The 20419-nt window shown below is 51.7% G+C and overlaps 3 protein-coding genes and 1 long non-coding RNA gene across 4 annotated transcripts; 2 read left to right on the top strand and 2 right to left on the bottom strand.

The window, feature by feature from the left end:
• SLC66A1 (solute carrier family 66 member 1) lies at positions 1 to 5544 on the bottom strand. The gene is made up of 8 exons (XM_064172028.1): positions 5464 to 5544; positions 4515 to 4752; positions 3745 to 3874; positions 3454 to 3538; positions 1639 to 1793; positions 1362 to 1454; positions 822 to 1007; positions 1 to 295 (listed from the first exon to the last, which is right to left on the bottom strand). Exons 2-8 carry the CDS (start codon positions 4682 to 4684, stop codon positions 218 to 220), a joined length of 897 nt encoding a protein of 298 aa, XP_064028098.1. The 5' UTR covers positions 4685 to 4752; positions 5464 to 5544; the 3' UTR covers positions 1 to 217.
• LOC135190563 (uncharacterized) lies at positions 3075 to 4431 on the top strand. Its single transcript, XR_010308564.1, has 2 exons — positions 3075 to 3162; positions 3985 to 4431. It is a non-coding gene; the product is annotated as an uncharacterized LOC135190563 (long non-coding RNA).
• Positions 5545 to 6085: 541 nt separating the features above from the next.
• Positions 6086 to 16139, top strand: AKR7A2 (aldo-keto reductase family 7 member A2). Its single transcript, XM_064172027.1, has 7 exons — positions 6086 to 6311; positions 11968 to 12155; positions 12635 to 12739; positions 13657 to 13753; positions 13856 to 13952; positions 14272 to 14401; positions 15258 to 16139. The coding sequence occupies exons 1-7, from the start codon at positions 6095 to 6097 to the stop codon at positions 15417 to 15419; spliced, it is 996 nt and encodes a 331-aa protein (XP_064028097.1). The 5' UTR covers positions 6086 to 6094; the 3' UTR covers positions 15420 to 16139.
• On the bottom strand, positions 15980 to 20392 carry MRTO4 (MRT4 homolog, ribosome maturation factor). Its single transcript, XM_064172025.1, has 8 exons — positions 20310 to 20392; positions 20154 to 20212; positions 19971 to 20074; positions 19801 to 19882; positions 18894 to 18961; positions 18522 to 18673; positions 17600 to 17676; positions 15980 to 16310 (listed from the first exon to the last, which is right to left on the bottom strand). Exons 1-8 carry the CDS (start codon positions 20335 to 20337, stop codon positions 16146 to 16148), a joined length of 735 nt encoding a protein of 244 aa, XP_064028095.1. The 5' UTR covers positions 20338 to 20392; the 3' UTR covers positions 15980 to 16145.
• Between the last annotated feature and the right edge of the window lie 27 nt (positions 20393 to 20419).

Raw genomic sequence — 20419 nt, 5'->3', positions numbered from 1 at the left:
TTCTGAGGTATCCAATAATTCTGTGTTTATCCCAATAGCATCACTGGGATAATACCAAAGAGGCAGGAGGGGTCTCAGCAGCATCTTCTGCCACCTCGGTGTCTCAGCAGCACAACATGCTGCCCACTTCTCCCTGGGGCCAGCAGGATGGAGGGGCTGGCTTGCCTGGCATTAAGCCCAGGTTTCTTGTCTGCTTCACCCTGCCCTCTCTGCTTGGTCAGCTCTCCAGGAGAGCTTCCCTCTCTTCATGGCTGCTGTGGCTTCCTCTCCGATAAGCAAGGAACTGGAAGGAGATCTGAGCAGAAGTTAAGGCTTCATGCAAGCAACAGCAGATCTCTGAGGTGTTTGGCCTCAGCACCTGGCAAAAGGCTGCTTGTGCCAGGAGGGGTGGGAGCAAGGTAAAGAGCTGAAGGCAACCAAGGGTCTGGACCAATTACAGAATGGTAGGAAGGGATCTCTGGAGATTGTGTCCAATCCCCCTGCCAAAACAGGATGACCAAGGGCAGGTCACACAGGAATATATCCAGATGGGTCTTGAAAGTCTCCAGGGAAGGAGACTCCACAGTCTCTCTGGGCAGCCTGCTCCACGGCTCCAGCACCCTCCCAGTAAAGAAGTTTTTGCTCACATTGAGCTGGAACCTCCTGTGTCTGTTGCCCCTTGTAGAAAAAAAGCCCCTTGAAACAGCCAATAAATTACTCCCTGGCAAGCACAGCTCAGAAGCAACTGCTGAGTAGCATCAACCCACCCACTTGTGCCCCAAGAAAGGATGACTCCCTGCAAACTCCTGCTGCTGGGACTGGATCCTGGAGGGAAAGGATACAACCACATCGAGGGACAGGACCCCCAGGCTGCCCACCAGCCAGGGCAAGTGGTGCAGGACGTAGTCACCTTCACCTTGCCCTGGTTCAGGGTTCTTCAGGAGGACGCTGAGGCCATAAAGTAAGTTCCCCAACATCACCAGGGCAAAGAGGGAGTAGGAGACTCCAACGGTGGATTTCCTCTTGTACTAGAAGAAGAGGGGCCACAGAGGGGAGCTTGGGTGCAGCTCTCCAAAGTGTCACTAGTAAGCAGTCATTAGTCACCCATCTCCCCAAATAAAGAATGGAGGTGGTGACTCAAAGCTCAGAGCCTTTTAGTTCCCCTTGTGCTCGTAAAGAACGACAAAACAAAAGCCTTCACCCTCCAAACGCTGGCCTGTTACAGGGAGGGGAGAAAATGGAATCAGGTTTTGGAGCAGAAAAACAGATGATCAGAGGTGGAGACCTGGCAAGTCTGTGCAAAGAGGCACAGATGATCCCCTGGTTTGAAAGGTCAGGGCCCCAGGGATCCCCATGCTGCCCCGCTCTGCTGTGACACTCACGTTGGTGTAGATCTGGGGCAGTCTGGAGCAGAGGTACAGCACAGAGGAGATGGAGCCGATGGTGAAGCCGATGATCTCACTCCTGTTAAAAGGCTGCAAGGCAAGGAGGTGCTTGCAGGTGCTCAGCTCTGTGCAGAGCAACAGCAGGGCCAAGCCCAGCCTCTGATCTCCTCATCTGTCCCTCACCCCACTGAGCACTGGTCCAGCAGGATATGCCTACTCTGCTGGTTGCTTCATCTTCTCTTCCCTCATCACCCAGATTTAGGAACCAGCTCACCTTCAACCCCAGCTCGTCTGCGTGGGCAGACAGAAGAGACCTCCCTTTAAACGTTAGTGAGTCCTGTGCCACGGCACCACCTCTGCCCAGGAAGGAGACAGTCGACAGCGTGCCCAGGGAAAGGAAGCCGAAGGCTGCATTGATCGGGGCCGTGGCTGCAGGGAATCAAGCAGAGCTTGGTGAGGGAGGGCTCCTGCAGCACAGCCCAGCAGCTTTGAACCACAGAATCAGGCAATTGCTCAGGTTGGAAAAGCCTTCCAAGATCATCCAGTCCCACCATGGCCATGGAAACATATCCCCACGTGCCATGGCTGCACATTTCTTGAACACTTCCAGGGATGGGGACTCCACCACCTCCCTGGGCAGCCTGTTCCAATCCATGACCACTCTTGCAGCGAAGAAATTCTTCCTGTCCAACCTAACTCTCCCTTGCCACAATTTCAGGCCATTTCCTCTTGCTCTATCGCTTGACACTAAGGAGAAGAGAGATGAGACCAACCCCTGCCTCACTCCAAACTCCTTTCAGTGAGTTGTAGAGAGCAGTGAGATCTCCCCTCAGGCGCAACAACCTCAGGTCCCTCAGCTGCTTCTCCCCAGCCCTGTTCTCCAGACCTTTCACCAGATTCCTCACTCTTCTCTGGAATTGCTCCAGCCCCTCGGTGTCTTTCTCGGAGTAAGAGGCCCAAGCCTGAACTCAAGGTGTGTCCTCATCAGTACAGGGAGGGGGATAATCCCTGCCCCAGTGCTGCTGGCCATACCACTGCTGATTGCCATACCACTGCTGATGCAGACCAGGCTGCTGGTGGCCTTCTTGGCCACTTGAGCATACAACGGGTGATATTCAGCCAGCTGGACAAGAAAAGGATCATGTGAGTGCCAGGATCCCCTCTGAGTACTGAGATCTTTGAGTTGTCTCTTATCTCTGTGGTGGGATAGCCAGCAGAAGTGACTGGGGCTATGCTGTGGGCGTTTTATCTGGCAGTGATAAGGGCAATTGTGAGCTATCAGGGAGGAAGCTGCCCCTATCTCAGCAAATGAAAGCACTCCAGTTTCCTTGGGTTTAGAGCTCTGAAAAATCCTGTCTAAAAGCTTTTGACCATCCCAACTCAAGACAGAGCATGTTCAAATCCCTGCCAGGCCAAGCAAGACCTGTGTTATGTGGTATAAAGAAGCTCTCCAGCACCAACAGAACTGTTTGTAGTCAATGGGCCAAGTGTCAGCTGGCTCAATACCTTCAAAGGCCTTTAATAAGTTCCATAGCTATCGAGGTCCTGAGGGATTCCTTGCTTGTAGCTCACAGAAAGCTTCAATGTTAAAAAGGTGGATTTCCTCTTGCTGTTTCAGCCTTGCAAGAACTGCTCAGATTCCTCTTTCCACAACATTTGATTCCTCTTTCCACTCCATGTGAATTGGGAGAAACTTCTCCAGTAATTGCAAGAGGAGTGCAGACCTCAAAACAGCCCTTAAAGCTGTGGCCTGAGTTGTGGTTTCCAGCTCCAAGATGGAGTCACCTCACAAATTCTGGTAAGAAATTTCTTTCTGCCCTTTATGCAGCTCCCAAGGGGTTTATTTTCAATCTCAGCACTGCAAATGGCAGTTTGCAGATGCTGAAGGCATGCCTAGTAGCTATCTTAGATGCTCAGATTACCTAAGAACCCATCAAGCAGTAAGAGGCATCTAACAGCTGCAGCAAAGCATCTCTGCCCCAAGGCATATCCCTCAGGGATTCCTTCCCCTCCTGGCTGCACAGCCAAGAACAAGCCAGCTCCAAAGATACACCAAGGGGAGCACACTGCTTACGTAACCCCAACTCACATCCACCCCTGTTCTTCACTTTGTAGTAGCAGTAGAGAGAGAGCATCACCAGGTCTGCCAGCACGTAGTAAATAGCTGTGTAAACCTGTGGGGAGAAGGACAGATCAGTCCTGCCTGCAGCACAGCTCCAGCTGATGGCTGAGATGAGGCAACACCCCTGAGAGAGAAGGGAGCATTCCAGGGCTAAGTCACTGGATCCCAGTGCTGAATTAAGCAGCACCCATCCCATCCTCCTGCCCTGGAGTTGGGAGTATTTGAGAGCTGACCCAGCCCCATGACTTCAGTCAGTACCTGCAGAGGCAGCTGATCAGCCAGAAAGGAACCAATGAGGTTTAGGAGGTCTCCACCCAGCCATCCCAGTAGGAAGTATATGGAGAGAGCCTGGTCCATAATGCCTGTTTTGCAGGCTTGGTAAAACTGCCTGCAGAGAGAGCGAGAGAATTGGGCAGAGACATAAATCCTTGATGGTTCAGTGCTACCTGGGAGTCACTCCCAGCTTCCCCTGACACTCTTGCCTGGATCATTTCACAGTCTCCACCCGAGAGGGCTGGAAAAGCAGAGACCTGCTTTGGCAAAGCCACCTGCTCCGCTGCAAACTGACCCCTGCAGGAACTCCTGTGACCCACTGGCTGCTTGCAGCAACCCCTTTGGCTCAAGCCCTTGTGATCTGTCCCTCGTGCTGGGGACAGAAAGCAGCGAGGAGAAACAGCACTTGCAGAAACCACCTCTCTGGTTACGAAATGCACCACCCCTCCATGTCTCCCTCTGCCACTGCTGTCCCAGCACTTCCAAGAAGCCCAGGGCTGCTGGAAACATTCTTTCTGCGTGTCTGACCTGCACTGACTGCATTGCAGTTGGCGTACGTGGGCTATTACAGCTGCCAAGCTCAACAATAACAATGTATTAACAAGCAAGGTGCCGGGGTTGGACTGCCTGCTCCCTCTCCTTCCAGTTAAACCCAATTTTTCCAAGCCCAGATTGCTTTCACTGGGAGGATTCAACCAAGCTTGTGCTTGGAATTTGACTTGTCTCAGGGGAAGTGTTTGGGGAGAGATCCTTACGGAAAAGATGCAGCTGCAAAGCAGAGGATGGAAAGCAGACCCAGGATGATGCTGGCCATGTCCCGGCCGTCCTGGGCACACTCATGGAACGTATCCATCACCCATTGGGATCCATTGGGACAGTCAAAAAGATTCCCAGGGGGAAGACGCCTCCAGCTCCCTGTGCCCATGGCCTCTGGCGCTTGGCTCCAGCGAGGAATGTCTGTCAGCGTCCGGCAGGCAAACTGTTGGGAGAACACTGGAGGGGGAAAAAAACACAGGAACGATGTAAAGGCGAGGGAAAACAGATCTATATTAGCAACAGACTCATGGCCCCCCTGGCTGGTGTTAAAAACCCCTCATCATCGGGCAACAGACCTTAATTTTGCCTGCGGTGTGGGATGCTTGAGCGTGTCCAGAGAAGGGCGACAAGGCTGGGGAGAGGCCTTGAGCACAGCCCTACGAGGAGGGGCTGAGGGAGCTGGGATTGGTTAGCCTGGAGAAGAGGAGGCTCAGGGCAGACCTTATTGCTGTCTGCAACTACCTGAGGGGAGGTTGTGGCCAGGAGGAGGTTGCTCTCTTCTCTCAGGTGGCCAGCACCAGAACGAGAGGACACAGCCTCAGGCTGTGCCAGGGGAGATTTAGGCTGGAGGTGAGGAGAAAGTTCTTCCCTGAGAGAGTCATTGGGCACTGGAGTGGGCTGCCCGGGGAGGTGGTGGAGTCGCCGTCCCTGGAGCTGTTCAAGGCAGGACTGGACGTGGCACTTGGTGCCATGGTCTGGCCTTGAGCTCTGTGCTAAAGGGTTGGACTTGATGATCTGTGAGGTCTCTTCCAACCCTGATGATACTGTGATAGATACTGTGATAAGCCGCGCAGGAAGCCTGGCAGCCAGGCAGAATCCTTTCCCTCGAAGAAAGAAAGAAAGAAAATAACCAAAATTCAAACCCAGCCTCCCAGATCAGCGACTCACCTCTCGCTGGCAGCCTTTCGGAGCTTCGTCTTCGGCTTTGCAAATCCACTTTTCCACAAACCGCCTTTGTTTTCGGTGGGGGTTTTTTACCTCGCAGCTCCCAAAAAGCCGCCCCCAAGTCGCCTCCGCAGATCGGCTGCGTTCGCTCAGCAGCTCGGCAGTTTTCCTCCCCCCCCAAAATCACTTTTCTCACAAACTCGCCTCTTTTCCTGCTCAAAACCAACCGTTCGCCCAGCAGCTTGGCTCTTTTCCTCCCGAACCCCGACTTGTTCTGTCAGAAAACTTCGCCGCTTTCCTTCCCCCCCCCCCCTCCGTTCCCGGCGGCCGAGTCGGGAGGGGTTGGCGGCGTTTGGCTTCTGAGGGAGGAACGACGAAACGAGCCGCTCCTTCGGCAAGTTCCTTTTCGGGCGTTAACTGATCTGCTTTTCCCCGAAACTTCTTGTTTTTACCTCAAACTTGCCGTTTTTACCTCAAACTTGCCTGTTGTAGGGAGCCGACTGCGGAGGGTACAGGACGGAACCGTTGCCGCCGGCTCTGCGCATGCGCAGAACGCGGGGGGGGGGAAGCGCCCACAGGGCGCTTCCCCCCCCCCGTGTTCTACGCATGCGCAGAGCCGGCGGCGGCAGCGGCGATGGCGGCAGCGGCGATGGCGGTACCGGGGGGAGTCCGTCCCGGTGTGGTGCTGGGGACGATGGAAATGGGTCGCCGGGCAGGGCCTGAGGCCAGCGCCGCCCTTCTCCGCGCTTTCCTCCGGCGTGGCTATCGCCTCCTCGACACCGCTTATATGTACGCGGGGGGAGAGTCCGAGAAAATCCTGGGCGCGCTGCTGGCTGCTGGCACCGAGCCCGGTACGACCCTGGGAGCTGGGGGTGTGGGGGGTGGGGGGGGGGGGGGGGGGTGGGAAGGAGCTTTGTCAGGTTGACGGCGGGAATGAGGGGAAAGGAGTTTGCTCAGACCTGGGCCTTGAGGAGAAGGGGCTTCCCCGGGGCTGTTCCATGAGGAGAGGCTTCCCCGTGTCTGTTCCATAGGGAGGAGAGGCTTCCCTGGGTCTGTTCCATGAGGAGAGGCTTCCCTGGGTCTGTTCCATGAGGAGAGGCTTCCCTGGGCCTGTTCCATGAGGAGAAGCTTCCCTGGGTCTGTTCCACAGGGAGGAGAGACTTCCCCGTGTCTGTTCCATAGGGAGGTGTGATGGTTTGGGGGTTACCCCGCCCCCCCCACACTTTGAATTTGCCCCAGCTAACTCAGACGGATCCTGGGAATATAGATGAAGCAATTTATTTACAGCAAGCAGAATTTACAAGCAGCTATTTACAATATATACAGTTATATACAATTATATACAGAAATATACAAAGGATAAACAATACAAAAGCACAACTCCCCTCCCAGAAACCTGAGTCCCCAGGAGGGGCTCTCAAACCACCCCAACACCTCCCCCCGGCCCTCTCAACCTTACCCCAGTTCTCAGGAAGAAAAGAGGTGCAGCCAAGAGGTTAGGGAGCAAGGTTAGTAGGAGCAGGGTTAATGAGATGTGACTAGGTCTAAGGCAAAAGCAAGAGTGAGAAACAAAATGGAGAATAAGACTTTCTTCTTCCCAGAGTTCTCAGCATAACTGTGAGAGAAGTAGACACAATTGTTTTTCATTTCACTGCCCGTTATCTAGTTCTGTTACCAAAACATTCCAGCTTGCTTCAAACTAGCACAATCCACCCCTTGTCTACTTCGCTCAGAGTATCGCTGAGAATTATCCAATCTAATCTAAACCAATATTTACATCTAAAACAATATATACAAGTTCAGTTCACACTTCAATCAGATGTAGGTGATTCAAAAGCTCAGAACAGGGACTCCCAGGTGATATTGGGTTCGTGCTCACATACTGTAGATTTTTCTCAGTGTTGGGCGCCGATGTTACCTAGAACAGAAAACTCCTAACAGCTTGAATTTAAACTCTCTCAGCTAAGGTTAAATTTCTCTGTGGAATACACTGGATTTCACCATTCTCCTGCATTACCCAGTATGTATGACCAGGACCTTCAGCAGAAACCACCCCTCGGACAGGTTTCTCTTCGCCCAAAGGAGAAAATACCCAAACAGTTTTCCCTAACAGATTCTTCTCACGTACAACAGGAACTTTATCACCGTCTACTGTTTGGACTAAATCTGATTGTGCAGGTCCTGCTCTGTTTACTGAACCTCTACTATTTACCAACCAAGTAGCTTGTGCTAAATGTTTGTCCCAGTTTTTCAGAGTTCCACCCCCCATGGCTTTTAGGGTGGTTTTCAGCAAACCGTTGTAGCGTTCAATCTTCCCTGAAGCTGGTGCATAGTAGGGTATGTGATAGATCCATTCAATACCATGCTCTTTGGCCCAGTTTTTCACAAGATTGTTCTTGAAATGAGTACCATTGTCTGACTCGATTCTTTCTGGAGTTCCATGTCTCCACAAGATCTGTCTCTCCAAACCAACAATGGTGTTACGTGCAGTAGCATGTGGAACTGGATAGGTTTCCAACCATCCAGTGCTGGCTTCTACCATCGTCAGCACATACTGCTTGCCAGAACGAGATCGAGGTAAAGTGATGTAGTCAATCTGCCAGGCTTCACCATACTTGTACTTTGACCATCTCTCACCATACCATAAGGGCTTGATTCGCTTAGCCTGCTTAATAGCAGCACAAATGTCACAGTCATAGATGACTTGGGTGATAGCGTCCATGGACAAGTCAATTGACCTATCACGAGCCCATCGGTATGTTCCATCTCTGCCTTGATGTCCAGATGAGTCATGGGCCCACCGAGCTAAGAACAGCTCACCTCGGTGTTTCCAATCAAGGTCAATGTCAAGTTCAGAGTTGGTATCAACTTGATCAATCTTAGCAGCTTGATCTGCCTTCTGATTGTGGTGATGTTCCTCATTGGCTCTGCTCTTAGGCATGTGTGCGTCTACGTGCCGCACCTTCACTGGAGTTCTCTCCAGCCGTGCATCAATGTCCTGCCATAGATCAGCACACCAAATAGGCTTTCCTTTCCTCTGCCAACCATTCTTCTTCCAGTCCTTTAGCCAACCCCATAGAGCATTGGCTACCATCCACGAGTCGGTGTAGAGGTAAAGGATAGGCCAATTCTCACGTTCAGCCACATCAAGAGCAAGTTGAACAGCTTTTACCTCAGCGAACTGACTGGATTCTCCTTCTCCATCTTTCGTTTCGGTAACTCTCCTGGTTGGACTCCAAACCGCTGACTTCCATATTCGCTTGTTCCCAACAAGACGACAGGAACCATCTGTGAACAAAGCATAGTTCTTTTCCTCATCAGAGAGATCACCATAGGGAGGAGCTTCCTCAGCACGAGTTATTTTCTCCTCCGGAGGTTTGGAACAGTCTGGTCCTTCCGGCCAGTTGGTGATCACCTCCACCAGACCAGGTCGGTCAAGATTACCCATTCGTGCTCGTTGGGTTATCAAAGCCATCCATTTAGACCAGGTTGCATCTGTGGCATGATGTAGTGATGAACCTTTGCCCTTGAACATCCAGTTAAGAACTGGCAGTCTAGGAGCTAAAAGCAATTGTGACTCAGTTCCAATCACTTCAGAAGCTGCTTTCACTCCCTCATAGGCTGCTAGAATCTCTTTCTCAGTTGCAGTGTAATTTGTCTCTGAACCTCTGTAACAACGTCCCCAGAAACCAAGTGGACGACCACGAGTCTCATTTGGAGCTCTCTGCCAAAGACTCCAAGTTGGACCATTGTCACTGGCAGCCGTGTACAGAATGTTTTTAATGTCTGGACCAGATCTCACAGGTCCTAAGCCCACTGCATGGACTACTTCTCGCTTAATTTGATCAAAGGCTGCTTGTTGTTCAGGTCCCCACTCGAAATTGTTTCTCTTACGAGTCACATCATGCAGAGGTTTGACAATCTGACTGAAACCAGGAATGTGCAGTCTCCAAAATCCCACCACACCAAGAAAAGAAAGTGTGTCCTTCTTACTGGTGGGAACTGCCATGGTAGAGACTTTGTTGATCACATCCTGAGGGATGTAACGGCGACCATCCTGCCACCGCACTCCCAGAAACTGAATTTCTCTGGCAGGTCCTTTGACCTTGTCTCTCTTAATGGCAAAACCTGCTTGCAACAGAATGTCAATGATTTTGTTACCTTTCTCGAAGACTTCCTTAGCAGTTTGGCCCCACGTTGGGCGCCAATTAAAAAATGTGATGGTTTGGGGGTTACCCCGCCCCCCCCCACACTTTGAATTTGCCCCAGCTAACTCAGACGGATCCTGGGAATATAGATGAAGCAATTTATTTACAGCAAGCAGAATTTACAAGCAGCTATTTACAATATATACAGTTATATACAATTATATACAGAAATATACAAAGGATAAACAATACAAAAGCACAACTCCCCTCCCAGAAACCTGAGTCCCCAGGAGGGGCTCTCAAACCACCCCAACACCTCCCCCCGGCCCTCTCAACCTTACCCCAGTTCTCAGGAAGAAAAGAGGTGCAGCCAAGAGGTTAGGGAGCAAGGTTAGTAGGAGCAGGGTTAATGAGATGTGACTAGGTCTAAGGCAAAAGCAAGAGTGAGAAACAAAATGGAGAATAAGACTTTCTTCTTCCCAGAGTTCTCAGCATAACTGTGAGAGAAGTAGACACAATTGTTTTTCATTTCACTGCCCGTTATCTAGTTCTGTTACCAAAACATTCCAGCTTGCTTCAAACTAGCACAGGAGGAGAGGCTTCCCTGGGTCTGTTCCATGAGGAGAGGCTTCCCTGGGTCTGTTCCATAGGGAGAAGAGGCTTCCCTGGGCCTGTTCCATGAGGAGAGGCTTCCCTGGGTCTGTTCCATAGGGAGAAGAGGCTTCCCCGGGGCTGTTCCATGAGGAGAGGCTTCCCTGGGTCTGTTCCATAGGGAGAAGAGGCTTCCCCAGGGCTGTTCCATGAGGAGAGGCTTCCCTGGGTCTGTTCCATAGGGAGAAGAGACTTCCCTGGGGCTGTTCCATGAGGAGAGACTTCCCTGGGTCTGTTCCATGAGGAGAGGCTTCCCTGGGTCTGTTCCATGAGGAGAGGCTTCCCTGGGTCTGTTCCATGAGGAGAAGCTTCCCTGGGTCTGTTCCATAGGGAGGCTTCCCGGGGCCTGTTCCATGAGGAGAAGAGGCTTCCCCATGTCTGTTCCATAGGGAGAAGAGGCTTCCCTGGGTTTGTTCCTTAGGGAGAAGAGGCTTCCCCGGGTCTGTTCCCTAGGAAGGAGAGGCTTCCTTGGGTCTGTTCCTTAGGGAGAAGAGGCTTCCCTGGGCCTGTTCCATGAGGAGGAGAGGCTTCCCTGGGTTTGTTCCTTAGGGAGAAGAGGCTTCCCTGGGCCTGTTCCATGAGGAGGAGAGGCTTCTCCGTGTCTGTTCCACAGGGAGAAGAGGCTTCCTTGGGTCTGTTCCATGAGGAGAAGGGGTGTCCCTGGGGCTGTTCCATAGGGAGAAGAGGCTTCCCTGGGTCTGTTTCCTGAGAAGGGTCTTCTGTGGAGAAGGCTTTTCCCTGCCAGGCTGCTGACACTGTCCCTGAGCAGAAGGGCTCCCTCTCAAGCTTCATCCCTGAGGAGAAAGGTCTTCCCTATGTTGCTTCCATGGGAGAAAAGAAAAAGTCTTTCCTGCCAGGCTGGCAAGGTCCCTGAGGAAAAGGTTTTTTCCCCAGGCCCACTGTCTGAGAAGGATCTTCCCCAGCAGGTCCAGGAGAAGGGACTTCCTCTAGACCTATTCCCCGAGGAGGTCTTCCCTGCTGTGCTGACATTGCCCCTATGGAAAAGAGCTTTCCCCTAAGTCTGTTCCCTGAGGAGAAAGATAGTCTCTAGGTCTCTTTCCTGAGGGGGAAAAAAGGTCTTCCTGACCAGTCTGACAGCAGCCCTGAGGGGAAGGCAGTCCCATGCTAGTGCCTTGAGGAGAAGGGCTCTCCAGGGCAGACCCACAGTCCCTAAGCACAAGGCTGACATGGTTGCTGAGAAGGGCTCTGCCTGGAACAGCTCAGACAGAGCTGGGGCTCTGCAGCCTGGAGAAGAGGAGGTTTTAGGGGACCTTATAGTGGCCTTCTAGTATTTGAAGGCTGGGGAGGGACTCTTGACAAGGTCTGGTAATGACAGGATGTAGGGTAATGGGTTTAAACTGGCAGAGGGGAGATTCAAGCTGGATGTTAGGAAAGAGTTCTTTACAGAGGGTGGTGAGACACTGGCACAGGTTCCCCAGGGATGTTGTGGAGCACAGAAGCACAGATTGTTATCTTTGATCACATTCTGTGCTCCACAACCTCCCTGGAGGTGTTCAGTACCAGGTTGGATGAGGCCTTGAGTGACCTGTTCTCGTGGGCGGTGTCCCTGCCTATGGCAGGGGGTTGGAACTGGCTGAGCTTTGAGGTCTCTTCCAACCCAAACCATTCTATGATTCTATGCTCCTTATCCCCTTTCCCTTCCTGAAACTGGAAATGTCCCTGCTCATTCTTTCTTTCTCATTGCCAGTGGAAGTTGCCACTAAAGCCAACCCCTGGGACGGGAAGACGCTGAAGCCCGACAGTGTGCGATCGCAGCTGCACACATCCTTGGAGAGGCTGAAGAGGAAGAGTGTGGAGCTCTTCTACCTCCATGCCCCTGACCATGACACCCCAGTGGAGGAGACACTGCGTGCCTGCAACGAGCTGCACAAAGAAGTAAAGTGGGAAATCCAAGCCTAGACCATCTCTTGATCTCCTCCCCACCACCTTTTTAAAGCAGGGCTGCTTGTGCCCTTGTGCAGCACTGGGTTTGCTCAACACTAGGAAGAGGGGACAGAGATGACCAAAGTAGAGCCATGGAGCTGGGACTCTGTTGTGTGTTCACGTGGTGCACTTTGTTCTCAAAAGCTCTTGCAAACATGGGAACATGTGAACTTTGCTTTCAGCTGTGATAAGTGACTAAGATCAGTGGTGGTAATGGGTGAAGCATTCCTGAATGGCATCCACTCAGTGGTGCCACTTAACATAAACCAGGGGAAATATTTCCTTGAGTCAGGTCTTGGAATTCACAGCCACCTAGAAGAGGAGAGCAGAGAACTCAACTAATATTCAGTGAATAACCTTTTCACCACCTGCATCTTGCACTAAGTACAAATTAAATACCTGGAACTGAACAGCCTTTTATTCTTCTGCAGGGAAAGTTTAAAGAACTTGGTCTATCAAACTATGCGGCATGGGAGGTGGCAGAAATCTGCACCATCTGCAAATACAACAACTGGGTGATGCCAACTGTTTACCAGGTGAGGGTTGGCATGGTCTGGCAAGGCTTTTGTGAAGGGTGACATGAATCAAATCCAAAGAATGTGAGGGTTCAGATCAGAGCAGCAGTGGACAGGCACTGTGGGGAAGGATCTGGGAGCTCCCAATCTTGAATCGGCCTCCTGCGTGCTGGATAGAGAAGGGGAAGCTGCTGTGGGAAGTCTGGGAAGCCCTTTCAGGACACATATGATTAGAAGTGTGAGGTCACTTCTCAGAAACAGCTGAATCTGTGTTTGGTGCTTGAGTTAGTGACTCCCTTGCCATGGAACTTCCAAGTTTTTGCAGCATGTGCAATTCTTTAGGAAGTCTGTTCCTAAGCAGCTGATAACCTTTTGTGACCTGAGGCCACTTTCATGGATAGAATTGTTGAGAAGGCTGGGGGAAAAGGCTGTTCCAGGTGCTCCTGCTTGCTGTCACAAGCTGGTGTTTGACAAAGGGCTATGAAGATGCTCAGGGGACTGGAACATCTCTCTGATGAGGAAACGCTGAGAGAATTGAAGCTTTTTAACCTGGAGAAGAGCAGACTAAGGGAAGATCTCATCAGTGCTGATCAATACTTAATGGGTGGTTGTCAGCAGGCTAGCACTGGTCTTAGTCAGTGGTGTCCAGTGACAGGACAAGAGGCAATGGACACAAACTTGACTACAGCAAGTTCCATCTAAACATGAGGAGAGACTTTTAATTTGAGGGTGGTGGAGCACTGGAACAGGCTGCCCAGAGAGGTAGAGTGGTGGAGTCTCCATCTCTGGAGACATTCAAAACCCGCCTGGATGTGTTCCTGTGTGACCTTCTCTAGGTGACTCTGCCTTGGCACAGATGGATTGGTCTCAATGATCTCCAGAGGTCCCTTCCAGCCCCTACCATTCTGTGACACCCTTTGTGTCTCACCTCTCTGCAGGGCATGTACAATGCCACCACTCGCCAGGTCGAAGCTGAGCTCTTCCCATGCCTGAGGTACTATGGACTGCGCTTCTATGCCTACAACCCACTGGCAGGTATGGGAGGGAGCAAGGGTGAGATTTTGGAGGCAAAACCATGCCAATTGGAGGCTGTAGCAGAGCCACCCCATTGCTGATGGTGCTGCTGGCTCTTTGCAGGAGGGCTGTTGACTGGCAAGTACAAGTATGAAGACAAAGAGACACAGCCCACAGGAAGGTTTTTTGGGAACGACTGGGCTCAAGCCTACAGAAACAGGTACAGAAACAGGAGGTGGAAGATGAGCAGGGAGATGTGGTAGGGATGGATGAATAAAAAAGCACACACTAATAATGGGTTAAGGGGAAGCAAAACTGACCAGAGCTTGGGCAGTGATGATGTCTGCTCATGTGACTGAGTCTGTGGCTTGTGACTGAGCTTTGCAGGCTCAGCTTCCTCTCGGCTGACAGTGGGGGATGACAGAAGTCCTCAGAGGTCACGAAAAGCTGTCACTGAAAGACTTCTGTACTTGACTGGAATGTAGATGTATGCTTCACTGGGAGTCCCAAAGCAATGAGAGTGATTTCTCTTCTTGCAGGTACTGGAAAAAACACAATTTCCAAGGCATCGACTTAGTAGAAAGAGCTCTGAAAGATGCTTATGGCTCCAGTGCACCGAGCCTGACCTCTGCTGCTTTGCGTTGGCTGTACCATCACTCCAAACTGCAGGTGAGAGCCCAGCGTGCCCACAGCCAGCAGCCTGCACAAGAACTGGGCAGCTGTGGTGGCACACAGAGGGAAATAGCTGTGTACAAGTGGTTGTTTAATCTGCATGTCCAATGGGCTCGTGACCTTCCAGAATGAGTGTTGCTGTGCACTCTGCCAGACTGTCCGAGCAAGTCAGCTCTGCGTTTGACCCATGGTATCCTGAGTTCACAGGACTGGAAGCAGTGAAAGATTTTAAGTGCCAGTGAGAACTATAGAAGGGGCTTTAAAAATATTGAGTTCCAACCCTCTGCCAGGGACACCTTCTGCTAGCCCAGGTTGCTCAAGATCTCATCTAACCTGGCCTTGAACACCTCCAGAGAGGGGGCATCCACAGCTTCCCTGGGCAACCTGTTTCAGTGTCTCCCCATCCTCACTCTAAAGAATTTCTTCCTTATCTCCAGTTTAAATCTCCCCCCTTCCACCTTTCATCCATTCCTTCTCATCCTCTCAATACAAGCCCTTGTAAAAGGTCCCTTCCTGGCTTTCTTGTAGGTGCTCTTCAGGTGCTGGGCTCTTGGTTTCTCAGACAACTTCCCTGCAAGCTGATGGCTTCTCTTTTCATCTGACTGAGAAATGAATGCTTCTGTTCCCTATCTCACCAGAACCATTCCTGTAGCCCCTAGCAAAGCAGGAATTGGCAGCTTTTTGAGGAGCTTAGCATGACTTGGGAGATGTTTGTGTGAGCAGAACTTTGCCCAAACATCCATGAGTTACTGGTGTCCTTTACTGCAAAGTAACATTCAAAGCTTAGCCTGTGCAAGCTGGGGAGCTGAACTGCTTTTCTTTTAGGCTCAGCGACTCCTCTTATGCTTTGCAGGGTTCTCTTGGAGATGCAGTGATCGTTGGGATGTCCAACCTGGAGCAGCTAGAGCAGAACCTTGACTGCAGTGAGGAGGGTCCCCTGCTGCCAGCTGTGGTGGAGGCATTTGACAAAGCCTGGAACCTGACTGCACATGACTGCCCCAACTACTTCCGCTAGAGCCTGGGGCAGGGGTGAGCAAAGAGGTATGGGGTGAGCAATGGAGCACATTATCTCCAAGCATGGGAGAAGCACTCACCCTACTGTCCCCTTCATTCCTGTACAAATAGGATTGTGATTTCCTCCCCCCAGCCCTGTATTAATGAAGCTTTGTAGGATCCACTACAGCTGTCAGCACTTGCTGTGCTGGACCCTGCCTTACTCCTCTACCCCTCATGGGCCATCAGCTCTAGATAGCACACTTAGGTAATGTGTCCACACCATTAAATCAGCACTGAGTGAAGGCACCAGTTGTGCTTCAGTATGATCTCAAATAAAGTACCTCCTAGCACAGACCCTGCCTTTTAACTGTGCAGAGAGAGGCCAGCCAGTTTATGGGTAGTTATGAGCTCCTTCTGAAGCTGCTATCAGAAGAGAAGACCCAAACCTTCAGCACCTTCCCCAGGGTCAGGGTTATTTTGTTACACTGACACACATTTCTGCTTAGCTGTCATGTTTGAGGTGGCACTTCCTCAGATCCCAGGGTTCTCAAACAGCAACAGGCAGCAATGACAACCATCTGACATTTTACAGCTAGATTTATGTATAAAACAAATCCCAGCATTAGCTCATCTTCTGAAAAGCTGTCAGGGGCTGATGGTCCTTATCCTGGTGCAAATGGAGAAGGGAAACCTCCTCCTCAGTTTGTCTCTAAAGTAAACTGGTGTCCAAGCACAGGGACTGCTGCTAGTCCTCATTGCTGTCGTCGTCATCGTTGTCCTCTTCTTCCTCCTCCTCGTCCTCTTCCTCCTCCTTTTTGCCTCCCACAAGCTTCTGGAAGTCTCCAGTCTCGGAATTCCATAGAAATTTGATGGTGACTTTAAACTCTGCCATCTCATAGCCAAAGAGTTTCTAGGAAAAAGGACCCAAATCCATCATTCCTGCTTCACTCTCTCCCTCCACAGCCAGCCTGGCAGCCCCTTGTTTTTTTTTGGTGTAAATATTACTTCCAGATTTCTAGTAATTTCCAGGTATTTGGTAAATATCACTTCCAGCTGGGGACTGCAGCAAAGCAAGAGTGAAAATAACTGCTCCAGTTTCAGCACTCGCCTTAGAATCACAGAATTGTCAGGGCTTGAAGGGACCTCAAGGATCATCCAGTTCCAGCCCCTCTGCAATGAGCAGGGACACCTCACACTAGATCAGGTTGCTCAGAGCCAGATCCAGTCTGGCCTTAACCTCCAAGGATGAGGCTTCTACAGCCTGTTCTAGTGTCTCCCTACCCTCATGGTGAAGAACTTCTTACTAACATCCAATCTGAATCTCCCCACTTTTAGTTTTGCTCCGTTCCCATTTATCTTATTGCTACCTGGCACCCTAAAAAGTCCCTCCCCAGCCTTCTTGTAGCCCCCTTCAGATACTGCAAGGCCATAATAAGGTCTCCTTGGAGCCTTCTTCTCTCCAGACTGAACAGCCCCAACTCCCTCAGTCTGTCTTTGTAGGAGAGGTGCTCCAGCCTTCTGCTCATAGAATCATAGAATCAACCAGGTTGGAAGAGACCTCCAAGCTCATCCAGTCCAACCTAGCACCCAGCCCTATCCAGTCAACTAGACCATGGCACTAAGTGCCTCATCCAGTCTCCTCTTGAAGACTTCCAGGGACGGTGCCTCCACCACCTCCCTGGGCATCCCATTCCAATGCCAATCACTCCCTCTGTGAAGAAGTTCCTCCTAACATCCAGCCTAGACCTCCCCTAGCACAGCTTGAGACTGTGTCCCCTTGTTCTATTGCTGGTTGCTTGGGAGAAGAGGCCACCCCCTACCTGGCTAAAATGTCCCTTCAGGTAGTTGTAGACAGCAATGAGGTCACCCCTGAGCCTCCTCTGCTGCAGGCTGCACACCCCCAGCTCCCTCAGCCTCTCCTCATAGGGTTTGTGTTCCAGGCCCCTCACCAGCTTTGTTGCCCTTCTCTGGACACGCTCCAGCACCTCAACATCTCTCCTGAATTGAGGGGGCCCTTCTCTGGACATGCTTCAGCCTGTCCATATATTTAGGGACATGCAAGGGTGTTTGCTGCACCCCACTGACTGCTCACCTTCACTGAGAACTTGTCCCCTCCAGCCTCATTAAACCCAGCAGTTAATTGATTTGTCTCAGGGGAAAGAGGAGCTCGCAGAGGTGCTGCATCACAAGATTACTCACCAGGACACGAGCTTGCTCAGGGGTGAGAACATCTCCTTCTTTACACACTTGGTAATCGGAAAGCAGCGTCACCACTCCTGCGGGAACAGAAGCTCTTGGAATAGGCTGACAGTAGATAAGCCTGAGCTCAGACTCCCTCAAACATCAGCTACCAAGGGCCAGTATTAGTGTGCACCCCAAGAAGCTGGGTGAGAGCATTCAGAAGTGACAGGTTTCTGCTCCAGGTGAGGCTGGACCTCAGTGTTTACACTGAGCAAGGCTGGAATCTTATCACAGAATCAAGCAGGTTGGAAGAGACCTCCAAGCTCATCCGCTCCAACCTATCATCCAGCCCTCTCCAATCAACCAGACCATGTACAAAGCTGGTTGTTTACTTGGCTTTTAACAGCAGTTTGGGAAGAATGGTGCAATGAGGTTGTTTAGTCTGGAAAAGAGGAAGCTGAGGGGAGACCTTCTGGCTCTCTACAACTCCCTGAAAGGAGGCTGGAGCCAAGTGGGGGTTGGTGTCTTCTCTCAAATAACAAGTAGTAGGATGAGAGGAAATAGCCTCAAACTGCACCTGGGGAGGTTTAGGTTGGACATTAGAAGAAACATCTTCACTAAAAGGTTTCTCAAAGACTGCAACAGGCTGCCCAGGGAGCTGGTTGAATATTCATCCCTGGAGGAGCTTCAAAGCCATAGAGATATAGTGCTGAGGGCCATGGTTTAATCCCAGCCCTGGCAGAGACAGAGAATGATTTAACTTGATCTTTTCAACTGAAGCAATTCTCTGATCCTAAAAGCATATACTGAAGAAGGAGAATGCTGTCTACTGTGTCTTCTCCTAGGCTAAATTCTCCTCCACTATTTAACAATCACAGTAAGAGATCTCATCTGCACGGACAAGACCCAGCAAGTGTTCCTCTGTGGCCCCTGCACATACCTTTCTTTAAGGCTGTAGGCAATCCCAGCTGCCGTAGCTGAGGCTCCATGGAGTGGGGGAACTGCTCCAAGGGCCCCATGTCCAGGCTCACTGTGTATGTTGCCTTGTTCCCTGCACGGGCAAAGTCCACCTCTCTGAATTTGGAGAACCACCTGAGAAGGTTAACAAAGGCTTTAGATGTAGAACCAACAGCCTGTGGGCTAAGACAGGGAGCCTGCAGGAAGTTTCAAACTGTCTCTGGAGGGTGGCAAGAGAAAGACCCAACAGAACAAGATCAGTGTTTTAAGAGGAACAGCAAGTGAAGTAGTTGAGCAGAAAGGCTGCTCAGCAGTTTGAAGTCTGAACCCAGAAGTGTGACAGATGGGTACTTACTCATCCACCTCATCCTTGGTGCGGTTAGTGAAGAGGAGGCCAACTTCACCTCTCAGGTGCTTGCTGACCTGCAAGAAAGAGCCTATCTGTGGCACACTAGCAACACAGGAGAAAAGGAGGCTGAAGGAAGACCTTCTGGCTCTCTTACAGCCAGGTGGGGTTGGTCTCTTCTCTCAAGGAATAACTCACAGGACAAAAGGAAATGGCTTCAAGTTGCCCTAGGGGAGAGTTAGGTTGAATACAAAGAACAGTTTCTTTCCCAAACGGTTGTCAAGACCTAGAAGAGTCTGCTCAAGGCAGTGGTGGAGTCTCCATCCCTGGAGTAGTTTCAAAGCTGTGGAGATGTGGTGCTGAAGGCCATGGTTTAGTGGTGCTCTGGCAGTGCTGGGTTAATGGTTGGAACTCTGTGGTCCTAAAGGCCACGAGGATGCTCAGAGGGCTGCAGCACCTCTTCTATGAGCACAGACTGAAAGAGTTGGGGCTGTGCAGGCTGGAGAAGAGGAGGCTCCCAGGTGACCTTCTTGTGGCCTTTTAGTATCTGAAGGGGGCTACAAAAAAGCTGATGAGGGACTTTTTAGGCTATCAGGGAGTGGCAGGGCAGGGGGGAATGGAGCAAAGCTGGAGGTGGGGAGAGTCAGACTGGAGATGGGGAGGAAGTTGTTGAGCATGACAGTGGTGAGAGGCTGGAGTGGGTTGCCCAGGGAAGTGGTTGTGGCCCCATCTCTAGGGGTGTTTGAGGCTCTGGCCAGCTTGATCTAGGGTAGGATGTCCCTGCCCACGACAGGGGAGTTGGAACTGGCTGCTCCTTGTGCTCCCTTCCACCCCTGACTGATTCTACGATTCTAAAACAACTCTGTTTTCCGTGAGGCAGAGCTTTAGGACACACAGACTAACCCCCAGCCCCTACCTTATGTAGATTTTCCTTGTACTCGCTGCTCGGCTCACGTCCCAGCGCCACCATCATCACTTTGTTCTTCCCGAAGAAGATCCTGGGCCAGGAGAAGGAGACTGCAATCAGCCCCCGGGCCGCCATCGCCGCTAGGGCAGCAGCCGCCGCCCGCCGTCATCTCAGCTCACCTGCTATGCTTCCAGGCGTTCCGCACGTCCTTCAGCTTGTTGTTCCTCATGTTGGCAACGGAGAAGATAAAGATGTACTTGTAGGTGTCCACACATCGCCGCAGCTGCAAGGCAGGGGTTAGCCGGGACCGGGGAGCGGAGCGCGGGGTAGGGCCGGACCGGGCCGGGCCGTGCCGCACTTACCTCGGTAATCAGCGCCTGCTTGGCTTCCAACCCCTTCCTGGGTGTCCGCGTCAGGGAGACTGCCGGGAGAAGAGCAGATGAGCCGCGTTAGAGCGCGGGCGGGGCTGAGGAGCGAAGGAGAAGGAGAAGAAGGAGGAGGAGGAGGAGGGCGCTCACCTTTGCGGTCCCGTTTCGACTTCGGCATGGCTGCGCCGCGCTTCGAGGCCCCCGCGGCGGCGTGCGGGCTGCCGGGACCGTCCGCGGCTGCCCCGCGCAGTGCCTGCTCC

The sequence above is a fragment of the Pogoniulus pusillus genome, chromosome 36 (assembly GCF_015220805.1).
Source record: "Pogoniulus pusillus isolate bPogPus1 chromosome 36, bPogPus1.pri, whole genome shotgun sequence".
NCBI classification, from domain to species: Eukaryota; Metazoa; Chordata; class Aves; order Piciformes; family Lybiidae; genus Pogoniulus; species Pogoniulus pusillus.
This window is presented reverse-complemented; position numbering and strand designations above follow the sequence as displayed.

Bases quoted from the DNA above. Each gene is read 5' to 3' on its own strand.
- SLC66A1 (XM_064172028.1), bottom strand. From the start codon at position 4,684: ATGGGCACAGGGAGCTGGAGGCGTCTTCCCCCTGGGAATCTTTTTGAC. The intron at 1,794-3,453 runs GTGAGTTGGGGT...GATTCCCTGCAG, and splicing joins AGTGAAGAACAGGGGTGGAT to CCACGGCCCCGATCAATGCA. The intron at 1,008-1,361 runs GTGAGTGTCACA...CTCTTCTTCTAG, and splicing joins TGCCCCAGATCTACACCAAC to TACAAGAGGAAATCCACCGT.
- AKR7A2 (XM_064172027.1), top strand. From the start codon at position 6,095: ATGGCGGCAGCGGCGATGGCGGTACCGGGGGGAGTCCGTCCCGGTGTG. The intron at 13,754-13,855 runs GTATGGGAGGGA...GGCTCTTTGCAG, and splicing joins TGCCTACAACCCACTGGCAG to GAGGGCTGTTGACTGGCAAG. The intron at 14,402-15,257 runs GTGAGAGCCCAG...TATGCTTTGCAG, and splicing joins ACCATCACTCCAAACTGCAG to GGTTCTCTTGGAGATGCAGT.
- MRTO4 (XM_064172025.1), bottom strand. From the start codon at position 20,337: ATGCCGAAGTCGAAACGGGACCGCAAAG. The intron at 20,075-20,153 runs GTAAGTGCGGCA...CCTGCCTTGCAG, and splicing joins AGCAGGCGCTGATTACCGAG to CTGCGGCGATGTGTGGACAC. The intron at 16,311-17,599 runs GTGAGTAATCTT...CCTTTTTCCTAG, and splicing joins CTGAGCAAGCTCGTGTCCTG to AAACTCTTTGGCTATGAGAT.